We start from the raw sequence: 14,275 nt of genomic DNA on the forward strand, positions 1-14,275 counted from the left end.
TGACTGGAAGCCCTGGCGCGCCCATTCTCTCCCTCTCCCTCTATCTGTCTTTCTCTCTGTGTCTGTCACTCTCAAATAAATAAATAAATAATGAACAAAAAATATTTAAAAAAATATTTTAAAAGAAAATAAGAACATGGGGCAGGAGAGAGATGGCTTACTGGCTGAGGTGCTTGCCTACAAAGCCTAAGGACCCAGGTTCAACTCCCCCAGTACCCATGTAAGCCAGATGCACAGAGTGGTGCATGTGCCTGGAGTTTGTTTGCAGTGGCTGGAGGCCCTGGTACACCCTATCTCTCTTTTTATCTGTCTCTATCTCTCTCTCTGTAATAATAAATAAATAAAATAAAACATCTAGCAAAAAAAAAAAAAAAACAACTTATTTAAAGCATGTAACTCCAATCTTGGCTTTAAAAAGAGAGAGAGAGAGGGAAAGAAAAGAACATTCACCCATCCCCTCTTCTGGTCCTCTCTCTGACCATCTAAGCTGAAGTGTTAACAGAATGAAGTGGGGACAGCTGACTGCTCCCTAGTCTAAGCTATACTATTTTCAGAAGGTTGCATCTCGGGAGTGCTCATAGAGAAAGAAACGATCCAATCCCCAGATTCTCTTGGCCTATCACAATGATAACTTTTAAACATTCACCATTCTAGATAACCTCTGCTGTATCTGCTCTCACAATTGATCCCTAAAATATAGAAAGTAGCTATTATTATGCTTATTTTATAGGTGAGGGAAACTGAGGCTTTCTGTGGTTAAGTAACTTGGCCAACATCAAGGTGGCCATAGGTAAATCTGCATTTGACCTTGGTGTCGTCTGATCGGAAGCCCTGTCATCAACCATTACAATGCTTCATGCAGCACTGAAATCTAACAAGGAACTTGCAGGGTGCCTTTCCCAGTCCAAGTCTACAGAAACTTGTCTCAGATGAATACTGCATGTCGCCTGAAAGCACCAGTGTTAAACACACTTGAAGGGAATGAGTGTTGACCCAAGAAGCCAAGTTAGGTGTGTGTGGTCGTGGGCAACATTTCTGTTCCATATTTGTGGTCCCAAATATAACCAAAAGAGCACACTTCTTCCTTTCCTCTCCCAAAGGTACTGGGAGCGTCAACGTTAGGTCTTTAAACAGGGAATCTCCGTCTCAAATACTGAAATTGCTGAGGCATGAAAGGCTAGATGCCAGCAAGTAGATTCCAGAATGCTCAAGAAATAATGCAGACACTAGATTTTGTCCCAAAGATAAACAAAACACCAAAATAAATTAAAAGAAACAAGATAGTTATGTCACCATATATATGTTAGCACAATTCTCAAGACTGTGCTTCCATACACGTTATTTCAACATGTCTGCTAAGCAGGGAGGAGAAAGAGGTAGTTGTTCCCATTTTCCAGATCAGAAAGAATCCACAATACATTATTTGAAAAGCAAAGCTAACATTCCTTTAAGAAATCTTAAAAGGTTAAGACCAGGCATGGTGTCTTCCTGCCTTTATCCCAGCACTTGGGAGGCTGAGGTAGGAGTTACAGAGTTCTAGGTCAGCCTGGGCTGGGGTGAAACCCTGTCTTGGAAGGAAAAAGCCAAAACAAAGAAGCCAGGAGTGGCGGTGCACATCTTTAATCACAGGAGGAGACAGGTGGGAGGACCTCTGTGAGTCTGAGGCCAGCCTGAGAATACATAGTGAATTTCAGGTCAGCCTGGGCTAGAATGAGACCCTACCTCAAAAACAAACAAGAAATCTTAAAATTTTCACGAACCCTATTTCAAAGGGGTCCTGAGAAGATTTGTGTTCCTTCGCTGTCTTTAGGCCAAATCTGGTGTGTGGCTCTTAATCTTTGCGTTGCTTTATTTTGCAGATGAGGATACTTGAGCCTAAGAGAGGCTGTGAGACTTGCTTCGGTCCAGACCAAGGCACTACCAAACAGGTCTCCTGACTGCCTGCCACCCTCTCGAATCTTCTCCATGGATTATGGAGTAGTTGGCTTTAAAATGCGAAGTGTGGAAGTCAGGCATTTAATCCCAGCATTTGGGAGGCTGAGGTAGGAGGATCCAGCCCTGGGGCCACAGAGTGAATCCCAGAGACATCCTGTGCTAGTGTGAGATCCTGCCTCCAAAACAAAAGAAAAATGTGAAGTTGGCATTTCTGATCCCTTTCCCTGAGCCCATTAAGGGGGCAGCAGGAAGGTGGGCTCTTCTAGACCTTGGGAACAACGGTCCCTCTCCAGGCCTGTCCAGGGAGCCCCTGCCCAGTGCTAGCTAAGAAATGGGGCCCAGGAGGCTTTCTCAACAACAAAGAGCAAGATTCGATCCTGTAGCTCTGGATTTCCACGGGGAGCCCTTCTAGCGCAAGTGCACGGTAAAGGCAGCAAGGAAAAAGACCCTCCACAAAGCCCCACCGAAGAGGGTTTGGGGGGTGGGGGAGGCCTCAGAGCCGGACGCAGGGGAGGATCCGAGGCCTGGGGTGCGGACTAAGGCTCGTCTTCCCGCCCAGGCCTCGGTCCTCCGCGCAGCCGCGGGTGCAGGGTGGCTCCCCTCCCCCGCACCCTTTTCTTTCTTTCTTCCCCAGCCCGCTGGCCCCACCCCGCGGCGCCCCGCACCGCTCGCCGCCCAATGGCCGCGGGGTCCCGGCGCGCAGCGGCGGCCTGGGGCCGGTGCTCCCAGCCTTCCGGAGCCAATCGGGATGTCGGGGGCGGGTCCGGGCCACCGATAAAAGCTGCCGAGCGGCCGGTGAAGCCGCAGAGCCGAGAATGGGAGCTGAGCGCAGCTTCTGAACCGTACACCGATCTCCTCTCCGCGCTCTCTCTCCACCTCGCTCTCGCCGCCTGCCCACCTTCCTTCCTGCCGGCCCGCGGCCGCCCAGGTGAGTGGGGATGGATGCGCCCCGGGGACCCTGCCTAACCCCCGGGGCTGCTCGGTGCCTCCGGCTCCGCGCCTCGGCCGGCCTGGGGAGGAAGGGGTGTAAAGGGGGGCTTCTGCGCGCTGATACCACCCACTGTGATGCTGCGGTCGGGGCCGGGATGTCGGGGCGCGCTCCGGCTCGGAGCGGAGTGTGGCGGAGCGGGTTGTTTTGATCTTTCGCCGCTCGCGGCCGGAGGCGCCGCCCCCGGGGGCGGGAGTCCCGGGATGGCCTGTGCGCCGTGGGGCCCCTGGCCTCGTTGTCTCCCCCCACCCCCCGACTTCTTGCAAGGGCGCAGGCAGCCCGGCTCGTTGGTGAGCCCGAGGGGCGCGCTTCGGGATTGTGAGGGTGGGGTCGTCGTCATGGCAGGAGCGGGAGTCGGTCGTCCCGAGCCGTCGCGGGGTCCCGGGGACCGGGCTGTGTGATGGAACAATGGGGCCGCGGCCGGGCCGGGCGCAGGCGGCGGCGGCGGCGGCGGAGCGCGCTCCCTCCCGCGGACGCCCCTCGCTCTCCGCCCGGGCTCTGCGCCCGGGGGAGGCCTTGCTGAGGACCCGCGCTGGCCCGAGGGGCCGGCCTCCGGCTTTGAGGACGTCCTTCGGGACGGAGCTGCCCTCAAAGTGGATTACCCCAACTCCTCCGGAGGTGGGAAGCGGGGGTCCTCCCCCGGCCGCAGATCCGCCAGAACCCCACCTCCAGAAGAAGATGATGGGGAGTCCCGCTCCTCGGAGGCTCCGTCCAACTGTTACGGCTTCGTTGCCTACTCTGTGAACTCGGCGGAGAAATCGAGGGTCAAGGTTAAATCCTTAAGCCAGCAGCCTACCTACTACTCCAGCAGCACCGGCCCCTCGGAACGCTCAGGGTCCCCCACTCCATCGCCCTCACCCCGAAAGCTCCGCTGCTTGGACCAGCGAGATACTGAGGTTGAACACAGCCATAAAAAGAGGAGGGCTAGAGACTGCAACCCCAACGATAAATTCCCCTCTCTGTGGCTGCGGTGAGTTAAAGGGGGCCAAAGAAGGACCCCGGTGCAGCAGGCGGTGGCAGCAAAGACCACCCCCCAACCCCCAGAATGTAGCCCACATGAGCTTGGGCACAGCGGGGACACCAGCTGGCATCCAACTGGTGGAGAAAGAGTAGGAGGTCAGGAAGCCAAGCCCACCTATCAGTGGTTTGGTGCTGGAGAGCACCTAACAAATTGGGTAGGAAAGCTGAGGAGGCAGCCTTCGTGGAAGTGGAAGAGATCAGGAATTGTAGTCCTGGCCTCTAAGAATGGTGGTGGGAGGGGTGATCTGACCAAATCTAGACGCTGCCAGCAAAGGTGTTGGACTTGACAGTGGACGTTCTGGTGTTTGCCAGGCGTTGGGTGAGGCGTTTGGAGAAGTAGTTGTTTGCAGCAGGGCCAACATGGACGGTTGCCCATAGAAACTTTGCCACTGTACTTCCGAAGTTGCCCAAGTCATTGGAGGAGAACAATCTGTTCCCTTTGGACCCGCCCCAGGCTGCCGGGAGAAAGGGGGTGTTTTCTCCTGTCTTGAAGCTGGTCTTGTGGCTTAAGCTTCTCCGAAAGAACGTTTCTTTTGGCTGTCGCTGGTGCCCTTTGAACTTTTGAAGTTTTAGTGGCATCTTCAAACTGCTGTGTCGTTCTCACGTTGAAATTGGAGTGTACTGAGGAATTGCCATCACACCAGTGAGATAGGTGGCATGCTCCTTGGAATCTGACTGGTGATGGTAATAGTACAGATTCTTTTATTGCAGGAATCAGCTTTTTAAACTTATAACCAGCCGCCTTGTATTTTCTTCAAGCCTATGGTGGGGATGCAAGATAAAAAGGAAGAAGCCATACCCAGGTCTTTTTGTGGCTTGATTGTGTTTATGATGGGAAGAAAATAAACATTCTCTTACTGATCTTTGTGTTCCTTCCTGCTACCTTATATATTGGTTTTTGATTTTGCCCTCACTCCTACACCCCAGCTAGGGTATCCCTTTAGCCCAGGATGACCTGGCACACACTCAGTCCTCATAGTGTTCCTCCTACTTTAGCCTCCTGGGTGCTGGGATTAACCACCTTGCCAGCCTAGGTTTGTTTTTTTGGTCAGGCAGGGTCTCACTGCAGCCCCCTCCAGTCCTGGGCATTACAGGTGTGCATCATGCCAGGTGTGGTGGTGCACGCCTTTAATCCCAGCACTTGAGAGGCAGAGGTAAGAGGATTGAGTTCGAGGCCACCCTGAGACTACAGAGTGAATTCCAGGTCAGCCTGGGCTAGAGTGAGACCAAAAAACCAAAAAAATTTTAAAAAGTGTGCATCGTCAAGTCTTACACTGTTACCTTATGCTAAAAAGCCCTCCCCTAGCTACTGTAGGGAATAGATCTTTGAAAGCAAAGTGTTCTTTGTGTTACTTCCATAAGGGAGGGCTTGCTGCTTACACTTGGTTCGGTTGTGCATCCTAAGAACTACTGACAGTCAGCGTGTTGGGGGGAGTGAAAAGGCGCTGATGACGGACGTTGCTTCTGTTTCTCCAGAACGCCTTCCACCATGGCCACCTCAGCAAGTTCCAACTTGAACAAAGGCATCAAGCAGATGTACATGGCCCTGCCTCAAGGCGAGAAAGTCCAAGCCATGTATGTCTGGATCGATGGTACCGGAGAAGGGCTGCGCTGCAAGACCCGCACCCTGGACTGTGAGCCCAAGTGTGTAGAAGGTGAGCCTGCACAGGAGTGGGGTGTGATCCCGAGAGCCAGCAAAGCAGCCTTAAGCCAACACTGAGGACCACTGGATTTGGCTTTTGCGTGGCCTGCAACACCTTTCTAAGGCAGGCTGCTCAGGCCACGATTCAGCCATCGTTAAGCTCCTGCGTGGCCTCATAGCAACAATAGAAGCCTTTATTAAATGGAATCTTGTGTGTAAGCCAACATAATGAAGAAAAATATTGAGTCTGATTTGTGGAGGGTGGGGGGGATGGGCAAAGTCTTTGCTAACCTGAGCAGCCCTGCTTAGCTGGCTCTAACATGGCTCCAGAGCCCAGTGTGTTCTCTATAGCATTGATAAATACAACTGTCCCTTTGAATTGTGTGACCTTTGATTTTCAGTGCAACATGAGCCATACTGTCACCCTTCTGGGAAGGGGCCAGAGCCCAAAACTGTTACCTCCTACCTAGTTTAGGATAGCTTACTCTTCTGTTAATGTTCACATTTGAGTGAACAAGTGACCATAATGCAGAGCCTCTTAACATTTGTGTTCCTTAATGCAGTGATCTTAGTTCATTCTGGAAGGAAGGGCTTTGGGGTAGGGAGGCATAGCAAGGTGTACCTAATGATGGTGGCATCCACATGTTACGTTTTGGGAAAGACAAAGAGTAAATCTTGAACAAAGGAAGATGAAGAGGCTGACTGTTTCTCTTGCCTGCACATATTGAACTTAATTTCTTTTTGCCCCAGAGTTGCCGGAATGGAATTTTGATGGCTCTAGCACTTTCCAGTCTGAAGGCTCCAACAGTGACATGTACCTCCTCCCAGTTGCCATGTTCCGTGACCCTTTCCGCAAGGATCCCAACAAGCTGGTGTTCTGTGAAGTTTTCAAGTATAATCGGAAGCCTGCCGGTGAGTGTGGGATGGGTGTGGGTGCCCTCGCTTCAGTCTGTGAGGTGTGGTGATGCAAAGGCGGGAGGAATGCCGTGAGTTCCAGGCTAACCTGGACGAAGAGTGAGTTCCAGGTCAGCCTGGGAAGAGTGAGACCCTACCTCAGAAGGAAAACACATTAATAAAGGATCAGGCTGGGCATGGTAATCCCAGCACTCAGAAGTTCAAAGCTAGCCTGAGACTACATAGTGAATTTCAGGCCAGGTTGGGCTAGAGCAAGACCCTACCTCAAAAAAAAAAAAAAAAAAAAAGAGGCTGTGTTTAATCCTAGAACTCAGGGAGGTAGAGGTAGAAGGATCTCTGTGAGTTCAAGGCCAGCCTAAGACTGTAGAGTAAATTCCAGGTTAGCATTTATTTATTTCTTTGACAGAGAAAGAGGGCGGGGGGGAGAGAGGGAGATAATGAGCGCACCAGGGCCTCCAGCCACTGTAAACAAATTCCAGACATGTGCACCCCTTTTGCACCTGGCTAACATGGGTCCTGAGGAATCGAACCTGGGTCCTTTGGCTTTGCAGGCCTTAACCACTAAGCCATCCCTCCGGCTCTGAGCTTTCTTATTACAAAATAGGTACTGTGTGTAGTCCATAGTTCCATGATCTTGTTTATTGGTTGCTTAAAATGGTGATGAATTTTATGTCTTTGTTGATGAGAGTCCCAGTGAGAGCCTTACCTGCCTGTAGATTTATGGTTTTTTTAATTTTTGTTTTGTTTTTCAAGTAGCGTCTCACACTAGCCCAGGCTGACCTGAAATATACTATGTAGTCTCAGGGTGGCCTTGAATTCACGGTGATCCTCTGCCTCCCAAGTGCTGGGGTTAAAGGCATGCGCTACCATGCCTGGCAGGAAGTTATATTTTTAATTAATTAAAATATTTGAGAGAGAGGGTAAACCCTCTCAGTCACTTGTTAGATTAAATGTGTTAATATGCACGAAACATTTTAGAACAGCGGTCTCAACTCTCGTTCCTTTATCCCAGTGACTTGCTGTGTCTGTACTGTGAGCATCAGGGTTCCCTATCACTGCCTTTGTTTTGAAAAGCAGTGAAGTCCTTTTCTATCTTGGGAGTTGTTTAATTTGGGCTTCATTCTTTTTGTTTTACCAGCCAATACTGCAAAACTTAAATTCACCTGGAGTGTAAACATAACAGACAAATTGTTCCCCATAAAAATGACAGATTTGGGCTGGAGAGATGGCTTAGCACTTAAGGCGCTTGCCTGTGAAGCCTAAGGACCCAGGTTTGATTTCCTAGGACCCACGTAAGCCAGATGCTCATGGTGGCATGCGTGTCTGGAGTTGTTTGCAGTGCTAGAGGCCCTGGCGTGCCCATTTTCTCTCTCTAATCAATAAAAAGAAAGTAAAATGACAGATTTGGCTGTGAATGTCTGAGAAAGCAGGGAATAAGCTTGACAGCTAGAAGCAGCTGTCTTGTGAATAGAGGGTGCAAGTGCCTGGCATGTGGTTGTTGGAAGGTGGCCAGCCTGCAGATAAGGTGACCACTTGCTCGACTCTAAATCCATCCCCATGTGACTTAAATTATAACTCTAAAGTCGTTCAGGATGTCACCCTATGAGTGTACAATTACTGCTCCTCTCTTTTTTCTGGCTTAGTGATAGGGCACAAAGGTTGGCCTTGAGTCAGCTCAGCCTTTCATTCACTCAGCTCTGTCGAGGGTGAGGACTATCCTATCCATCTCTGATGGATGGCAACTCTCTTGTCGTTTTCCTAGAAACCAATTTAAGGCACACCTGTAAGCGGATCATGGACATGGTCAGCAACCAGCACCCCTGGTTTGGAATGGAGCAGGAATACACTCTCATGGGGACGGATGGGCACCCCTTTGGTTGGCCTTCCAATGGCTTCCCTGGGCCCCAAGGTAAGTTCCCCTGTGCAATCCTTCCTTACCCAAATGTTTACTGTCCAGGGAAGTCCTTCTCGATTCTTGAATGAAAAAAGTTGAGACTGGCAGAATGTAGTGAAGTCATAGCCTTTTCCCCAAATCTAGACATGGATGTGAATGTTAACAAGTGAGGGGGGCCAGGCCTGGTGGCACACCTTTAATTTCCAGTACTTGGGGAGGCCGAGGTAGGAGGATTGCTATGAGTGTGAGGCCGCCCCAAGACTACTTCTAGGTTAGCCTGGGCTACAGCAAGACCCTCCAGTGAAGCTGTGGGAGAGGGAACCCCCTCCTGAATTCTCATCTGCTTCCTATAAGTGAGGGCAGGTTGTAATGGCCTTGATTTTTGGATTTCCTGGCTGGCTCAATCTTACCACCTTGTCTGACACTCTACAGGCCCGTATTACTGTGGCGTGGGAGCTGACAAAGCCTATGGCAGAGACATCGTGGAGGCTCACTACCGGGCCTGCTTATATGCTGGAGTCAAGATCACGGGAACAAATGCCGAGGTCATGCCTGCCCAGGTAGGTTGCTCAGGTTCCTCTCTTCTGAAGGATTTGGGGCACGTGGGGACTTGGGGTAGCAAAGGGTGCCAGCTGACACTCACTGCTCACTGACTTAAAGTTCAAGAGTAGATTGGAGATGAAAGAACACATTGGGAGCGTGAATTGGGTTGAGCCCAGTAGGCTTTTATTTTTATTGATTTGAGAGAGAAAAAGACAGAGAGAGGAAGAGAATGGGCACACCAGGGCCTCCAGCCACTGGAAATGAACTCCAGATGCATGCATCACCTTGTGCATGTGGGTTCAGGGGAATCAATCCTGGGCTTTGCAGGCAAGTGCCTTAACCACTAAGCCATCCCTCCAGCCCTCACATTTTTAAAAATTTTATTTAACTGAGAGAGAGAGAGGGAGGCAGATAGAAAATGGATGCAGGATGCACCAGGGCCTCTAGCCACTGCAAACGAACTCCAGGCACGTGCCTCACCTTGTGGATCTATTTGGCTTAGGTGGGTTACTGGGGAATCAAACATGTCTTCTTTGGCTTTTCAGGCAAGTGCCTTGACCATTAAGCCTTATCTACAGCCCGGCTTTATTTTGACAAACCCAACTCTTTATGCTTTCTAGTGGGAATTCCAAATTGGACCCTGTGAAGGAATCCGCATGGGAGATCACCTGTGGGTGGCCCGCTTTATCTTACATCGTGTATGTGAAGACTTTGGCGTGATAGCAACCTTTGACCCTAAGCCCATTCCTGGGAACTGGAACGGCGCAGGCTGCCATACCAACTTCAGCACAAAGGCCATGCGGGAGGAGAATGGCCTGAAGTGAGTATCTTCTGCTGGGGTTTCTCTGTTCTCCATGGTACCACAGGAAAGTCTTTGGCTCAAGGATGAGGAAGCTGCACATGTCTCATATTTTTTGCCTCTAACCTTATTTTTTTATTTTTTATTTTTTTTCGAGGTAGGGTCTCATTCTAGCCCAGACTCACCTGGAATTCGCTATGTGGGCCTCAAACACACAGTGATGTTCTACCTCTGCCTCCCAAGTGCTGGGATTAAAGGCATGCCCCATCATGCCTGGCTTCATCTTTTAAAAATATTATTTTTTTATTCATTTATTTGAGAGAGAATAGGTGCACCAGCTCCAGCTGCTTCGTGTAAACTTTGGACACATGTGCCACCTTGTACATCTGGCTTACATGGGCTCTGGAGAATTGCACTTTGGGCCTTGGACTTTGCAGGCAACCGCTTTAACTGCTAAGCCATCTCTCCAGTCCTAACCTAATCATCTTATTTCTGGAAGAAGTATGAAGTAATGATACTTTAGAATTAAACATGGTGACGGGGAACAGTTCCATGGATTCAAGCATTTGAAATGAATAGAGGCAAATAGATACAGCCTTAATGCTTATGGGTGGGAGAAAGTCAAGTGATTGGGGTCTTTTCAATAAGTAAACATTTTGCAGCGCACACCAGGCATGGAGGCGCTTGCTGCTCTCATGGAGTAGCATTTGCTATATTGGGACCCAGATTTAGACTTGATACTTAAGTCCATAGCTGCTCCCACCTTGATAATAGGGCAGGCTTCCTTTGATAAGACCATGCCTTCATCTTTCTTTCCTCTGTCCACCAGGTACATTGAGGAGGCCATTGAGAAACTCAGCAAGCGGCACCAGTACCACATCCGTGCCTACGATCCCAAGGGAGGCCTGGACAATGCCCGGCGCCTGACTGGCTTCCACGAGACCTCCAACATCAACGACTTTTCCGCCGGTGTTGCCAACCGCAGTGCCAGCATCCGCATTCCCCGGTCTGTTGGCCAGGAGAAGAGGGGTTATTTCGAAGACCGGCGCCCTTCTGCCAACTGCGACCCCTTTGCAGTGACAGAGGCCATCATCCGTACGTGTCTTCTCAACGAGACTGGCGACGAGCCCTTCCAGTACAAAAACTAAGGGGACGATGCTTCCAGCGACTGAGCCCTTCCCAGCTCTTCATCCCACTGCAACTCTCCCTCTCCCTGGTGTCTTAAGTATCCTCATTACTCAAAAGTGGGATTTCAAGGTCTTTTTATTCCTCATGCCCAGTGAACCTTGCTTTTCCTTGGTCAGGATAGAGGGGTCAAGTTCTTAATCTCCATGTACCCAGTCCCTGTTTTCTTCCTTTCTAATGTGTGGGTGGGCGCAGGGAAAGGTGGTGACTGCTTCTCTCTGGAGGTGTCCTTGTCTGGTAGATGTCACCTCCGCACAAAGCAGCGTGTGAAGGAGGGGAGAACTTCCTCTAAAGGACAGCTGGAAGGGCAGGCTGACTACTTATGATGGCATGTCTCCTTCAATTCTTAAGATTAAACCAACTCTCACTAGTGGAGGTTAGGAGAAGGGCAAGAACTGGGGGTTAGTTTACCTCTTGTGTTTCTCTTGCTTGGAGCCACCCACACCCTTCACAAACAGCAGCTCAGCAACAACAGATGCCTGTCCTACCTTAAGAGAAGAAAAGTTCTTTACTGCTTGGTCCTCCATTTATAACACAAAGCAAAAGTAGTATTTTTATATTTAAATGTAAAAACAAAAAAATTATATAAGGGTTGTGGATATGTGTGTTTTTCTAAAGAAAACAAACATCCTGGTCACTGGGTGCCAAATGTGAGGTAAATTATTTGGTTCAAGGGTCCCCTTTGTAAGTAAAGGAAGTAGCAGTGGGGAACATAGTACTAGAAAAATTGGTTATTTGGGACTGTTCCTCATTTTACCAGGATTTCCCTGCCCATTTTTTGCAGGCGATAGGTACACATTACTTGCAGTCTCTGAGCCCCGTGTCTAACTCTAGAAGACACACACGCACTTGTCCACACGTGGGTTTAGAAGTATGAGTTGGCTGGTCAACTTTGTTACTGACAAGGGGGTGTTGGGGTTATTTTTTGGTGGGATTTTAGCATGTCACTAAAGCAGGCCTTTTGATATATTAAATTTTTTAAAGCAAAACAAGTTTTAGATTTTAATCAGATTTGTAGGGTTTCTAAGTCTAGTTTTACAGAATTGCCTGTTTGCTTCAACTGTCTTTCCATTTGCTTCTTGGTGGAGCTGGGGACAGACCTGGAGTTAAAACACTTGTAATTTTGTATCCTAGTGTCTTGTTCTCCCAGCAAAATGTTCTTGTTTGTTAAAATTCCTAGGGAGTAGTCTTTCCTATCATAATAAACACGCGCCGCCCTGTCCTCTGTGTCCTTTGCTGTTCTCTGTGGCTTGTGTGCTGTGGGTTTTCTCTTCCCGAGATGACTTCTAATTGCCATGTGCAGTATGTTCAGAGTTAGATAACTCGTCATTGTAAACAAACTGGAACTGCCCAGAGCAGGGCTTATAAATCACCCTAACATTTATAAGATCTCTTCTGTCGTGTTTCTTTGTGGCTTAAAAAAAGCTATTTCATTCTTGTACCCAAAAAGAAGGGAATGTTTTGTTTATAGGCAAAATAAGATCAGACTTCTTTTTTTTTTTTTTCCAGTGGGGGGATAGCTTTTTAAAGTTTAGAGTCCTGTGGCAGACCTGGTGTACCCTGCCATTTTGGATGTTTGGAGGCAAGGTCTCCTTTTTTTTTTGTTAGTTGGAATTCACTGTAGTCTCAGGCTGGGCTCAAACTCACAGCGATCCTTTTACCTCTGCCTCCTGAGGGCTGGGATTAAAGGCATACGCCACCACGCTGGAGGCAGGGTCTCTTGGTATCCTTGAATTATGTAGACTAGGGTGTCCTTGGACCTAATGCATGCTAACCTGGAATTTGCTGTTTAGTCTCAGGTTGGCCTCAAACTCAGCAATCCTCTACCTCTGTGTCCCAAGTACTGGGATTAAAGGTGTGCGCCGTCACACCTGGTTTTGATCTGGTTTTGACCTACTGTTCTGTAACTTGGTTTCTAACATTCTTGGCTTATTTTGTAACAGCTCAAAGTATTTGTGTGTTACTGTCCTTATTTTCCCAAGTTCTCTGTCCAGCTGCTAGTATGTCTGAGCAGCAGACCCTGGTTGGAGCCTTGGGCTCCAGACACAGGCTTGTCCTTGGCGGTCACCTTGCTGGCACAAGGCTGGAGAACTTCTGATTTTCCCACAAGCTCCAAGATTGGCTTGTTTTTTTGGTTTTGTTTTTTTCAAGATAGGGTCTCTGCTGGGCGTGGTAGTGCATGCCTTTAATCTCAGCACTCACCTGGGAGGCAGAGGTAGGAGGATCGCTGAGTATGAGGTCAGCCTGGACTAGAGTAAAACCCTACCTCAAAAAAAAAGATAAGGTCTCGCTCATCTGGCCTTGAACTCACATTGAGTTCTGGGATTAAAGGTGTCTACCACCACGCCCAGATGCTTTTGTTTTGAGGTAGAGTTTCACTCTAGCCCAGGCAGACTTGGAATTCACTATGTAGTGTCAAGGTGGCCTTGAAACTGCGATCTCCTACCTCTGCCTCCCCACTGCTGGAATTAAAAGTATGCCACTCCATCCAGCTCAAGAGTGGCCTTTTGTTTTGAGGTGGAGTTGCCATGTTGCCCAGCCTCATTTCAAAGCCTGAGCTCAAATCTGAGTCTGCCTCCAGAGTAGCCGGGACTATAGATTGTGCCACTGAGCCTGGCTTCCAAACCTCCACGTTGACCTACTGGCTCTAGGCTAGAACTCATGCAGCCAGGGCTGACCGTTGAGCTCTTGATCGTGCCTCAGTGCACCACCAGGCCCTGCTAATGTTCTTCCATTGACTTTGCCCGTTACTCTTAGGGTAGTCCTTGCTCAGATGAACAAGAACTTCCCTCGGTTGCATGGTACTGTACACGTGCCTCAATAGCAAGAGGTAGCCACCCAACACTGTTGTGAGCAATGGTGGCTGCTTTGACAAGTTTGGGGCTAGCTGTTTTTAACAGTTCTTCAGGCAAGAGTTCCAACTTTGTTGTTTTAAATTTTTTCTTAGCAAGCAGAGAGAAAAAAATGGGTATGCCAGAGCCTCCAGCTGCAAAGGAACTCCAGATGCATGTGCTGTTTTGTGCATCTGGCTTTATGGAGGTATTGGGGAATCAAATCTGGGTCATTAGGATTTGTAGACAGGCACCTTAGCCCCTAAGCCATCTCTCCAGCCTGAGTTACAAGCTTGTTTTTTTTTTTTTTATCCTTTATCACATTTTCCAGGATTTGGGTATCCACACTTGGCAAATATGGCAGTTTGTACATACATTTACATATATACACATTTAAGTTTAAAGCCCTAGCTTTCTCATTAAATCTCATTATGATCAGGCTCCTGTTTAAGAAAAGGTAAAATGGTAAGATAAAATCAGGGAAAACATGAAATAGCTCTAACTGACAACACTCCGAAGCGAA

General features: G+C 48.9%; 1 protein-coding gene across 1 annotated transcript; it reads left to right on the plus strand.

Moving 5' to 3' along the window:
- The first annotated feature begins 2,709 nt into the window (after positions 1-2,709).
- Positions 2,710-12,305, plus strand: Glul (glutamate-ammonia ligase). Its single transcript, XM_045141982.1, has 7 exons — positions 2,710-2,863; positions 5,420-5,598; positions 6,336-6,497; positions 8,263-8,409; positions 8,827-8,954; positions 9,558-9,757; positions 10,566-12,305. Exons 2-7 carry the CDS (start codon positions 5,433-5,435, stop codon positions 10,882-10,884), a joined length of 1,122 nt encoding a protein of 373 aa, XP_044997917.1. The 5' UTR covers positions 2,710-2,863; positions 5,420-5,432; the 3' UTR covers positions 10,885-12,305.
- The last annotated feature ends 1,970 nt before the right edge of the window (positions 12,306-14,275 follow it).

Source organism: Jaculus jaculus, chromosome 1 (genome assembly GCF_020740685.1).
Source record: "Jaculus jaculus isolate mJacJac1 chromosome 1, mJacJac1.mat.Y.cur, whole genome shotgun sequence".
NCBI classification, from domain to species: Eukaryota; Metazoa; Chordata; class Mammalia; order Rodentia; family Dipodidae; genus Jaculus; species Jaculus jaculus.

What these genes read in the sequence shown, in the direction of transcription:
- Glul (XM_045141982.1), top strand. Translation starts at nt 5,433, where the DNA reads ATGGCCACCTCAGCAAGTTCCAACTTGAACAAAGGCATCAAGCAGATG. An exon ending in TGGCTTCCCTGGGCCCCAAG is followed by an intron (nt 8,410 to 8,826) that starts GTAAGTTCCCCT and finishes GACACTCTACAG; the next exon opens with GCCCGTATTACTGTGGCGTG. An exon ending in CGGGAGGAGAATGGCCTGAA is followed by an intron (nt 9,758 to 10,565) that starts GTGAGTATCTTC and finishes TCTGTCCACCAG; the next exon opens with GTACATTGAGGAGGCCATTG.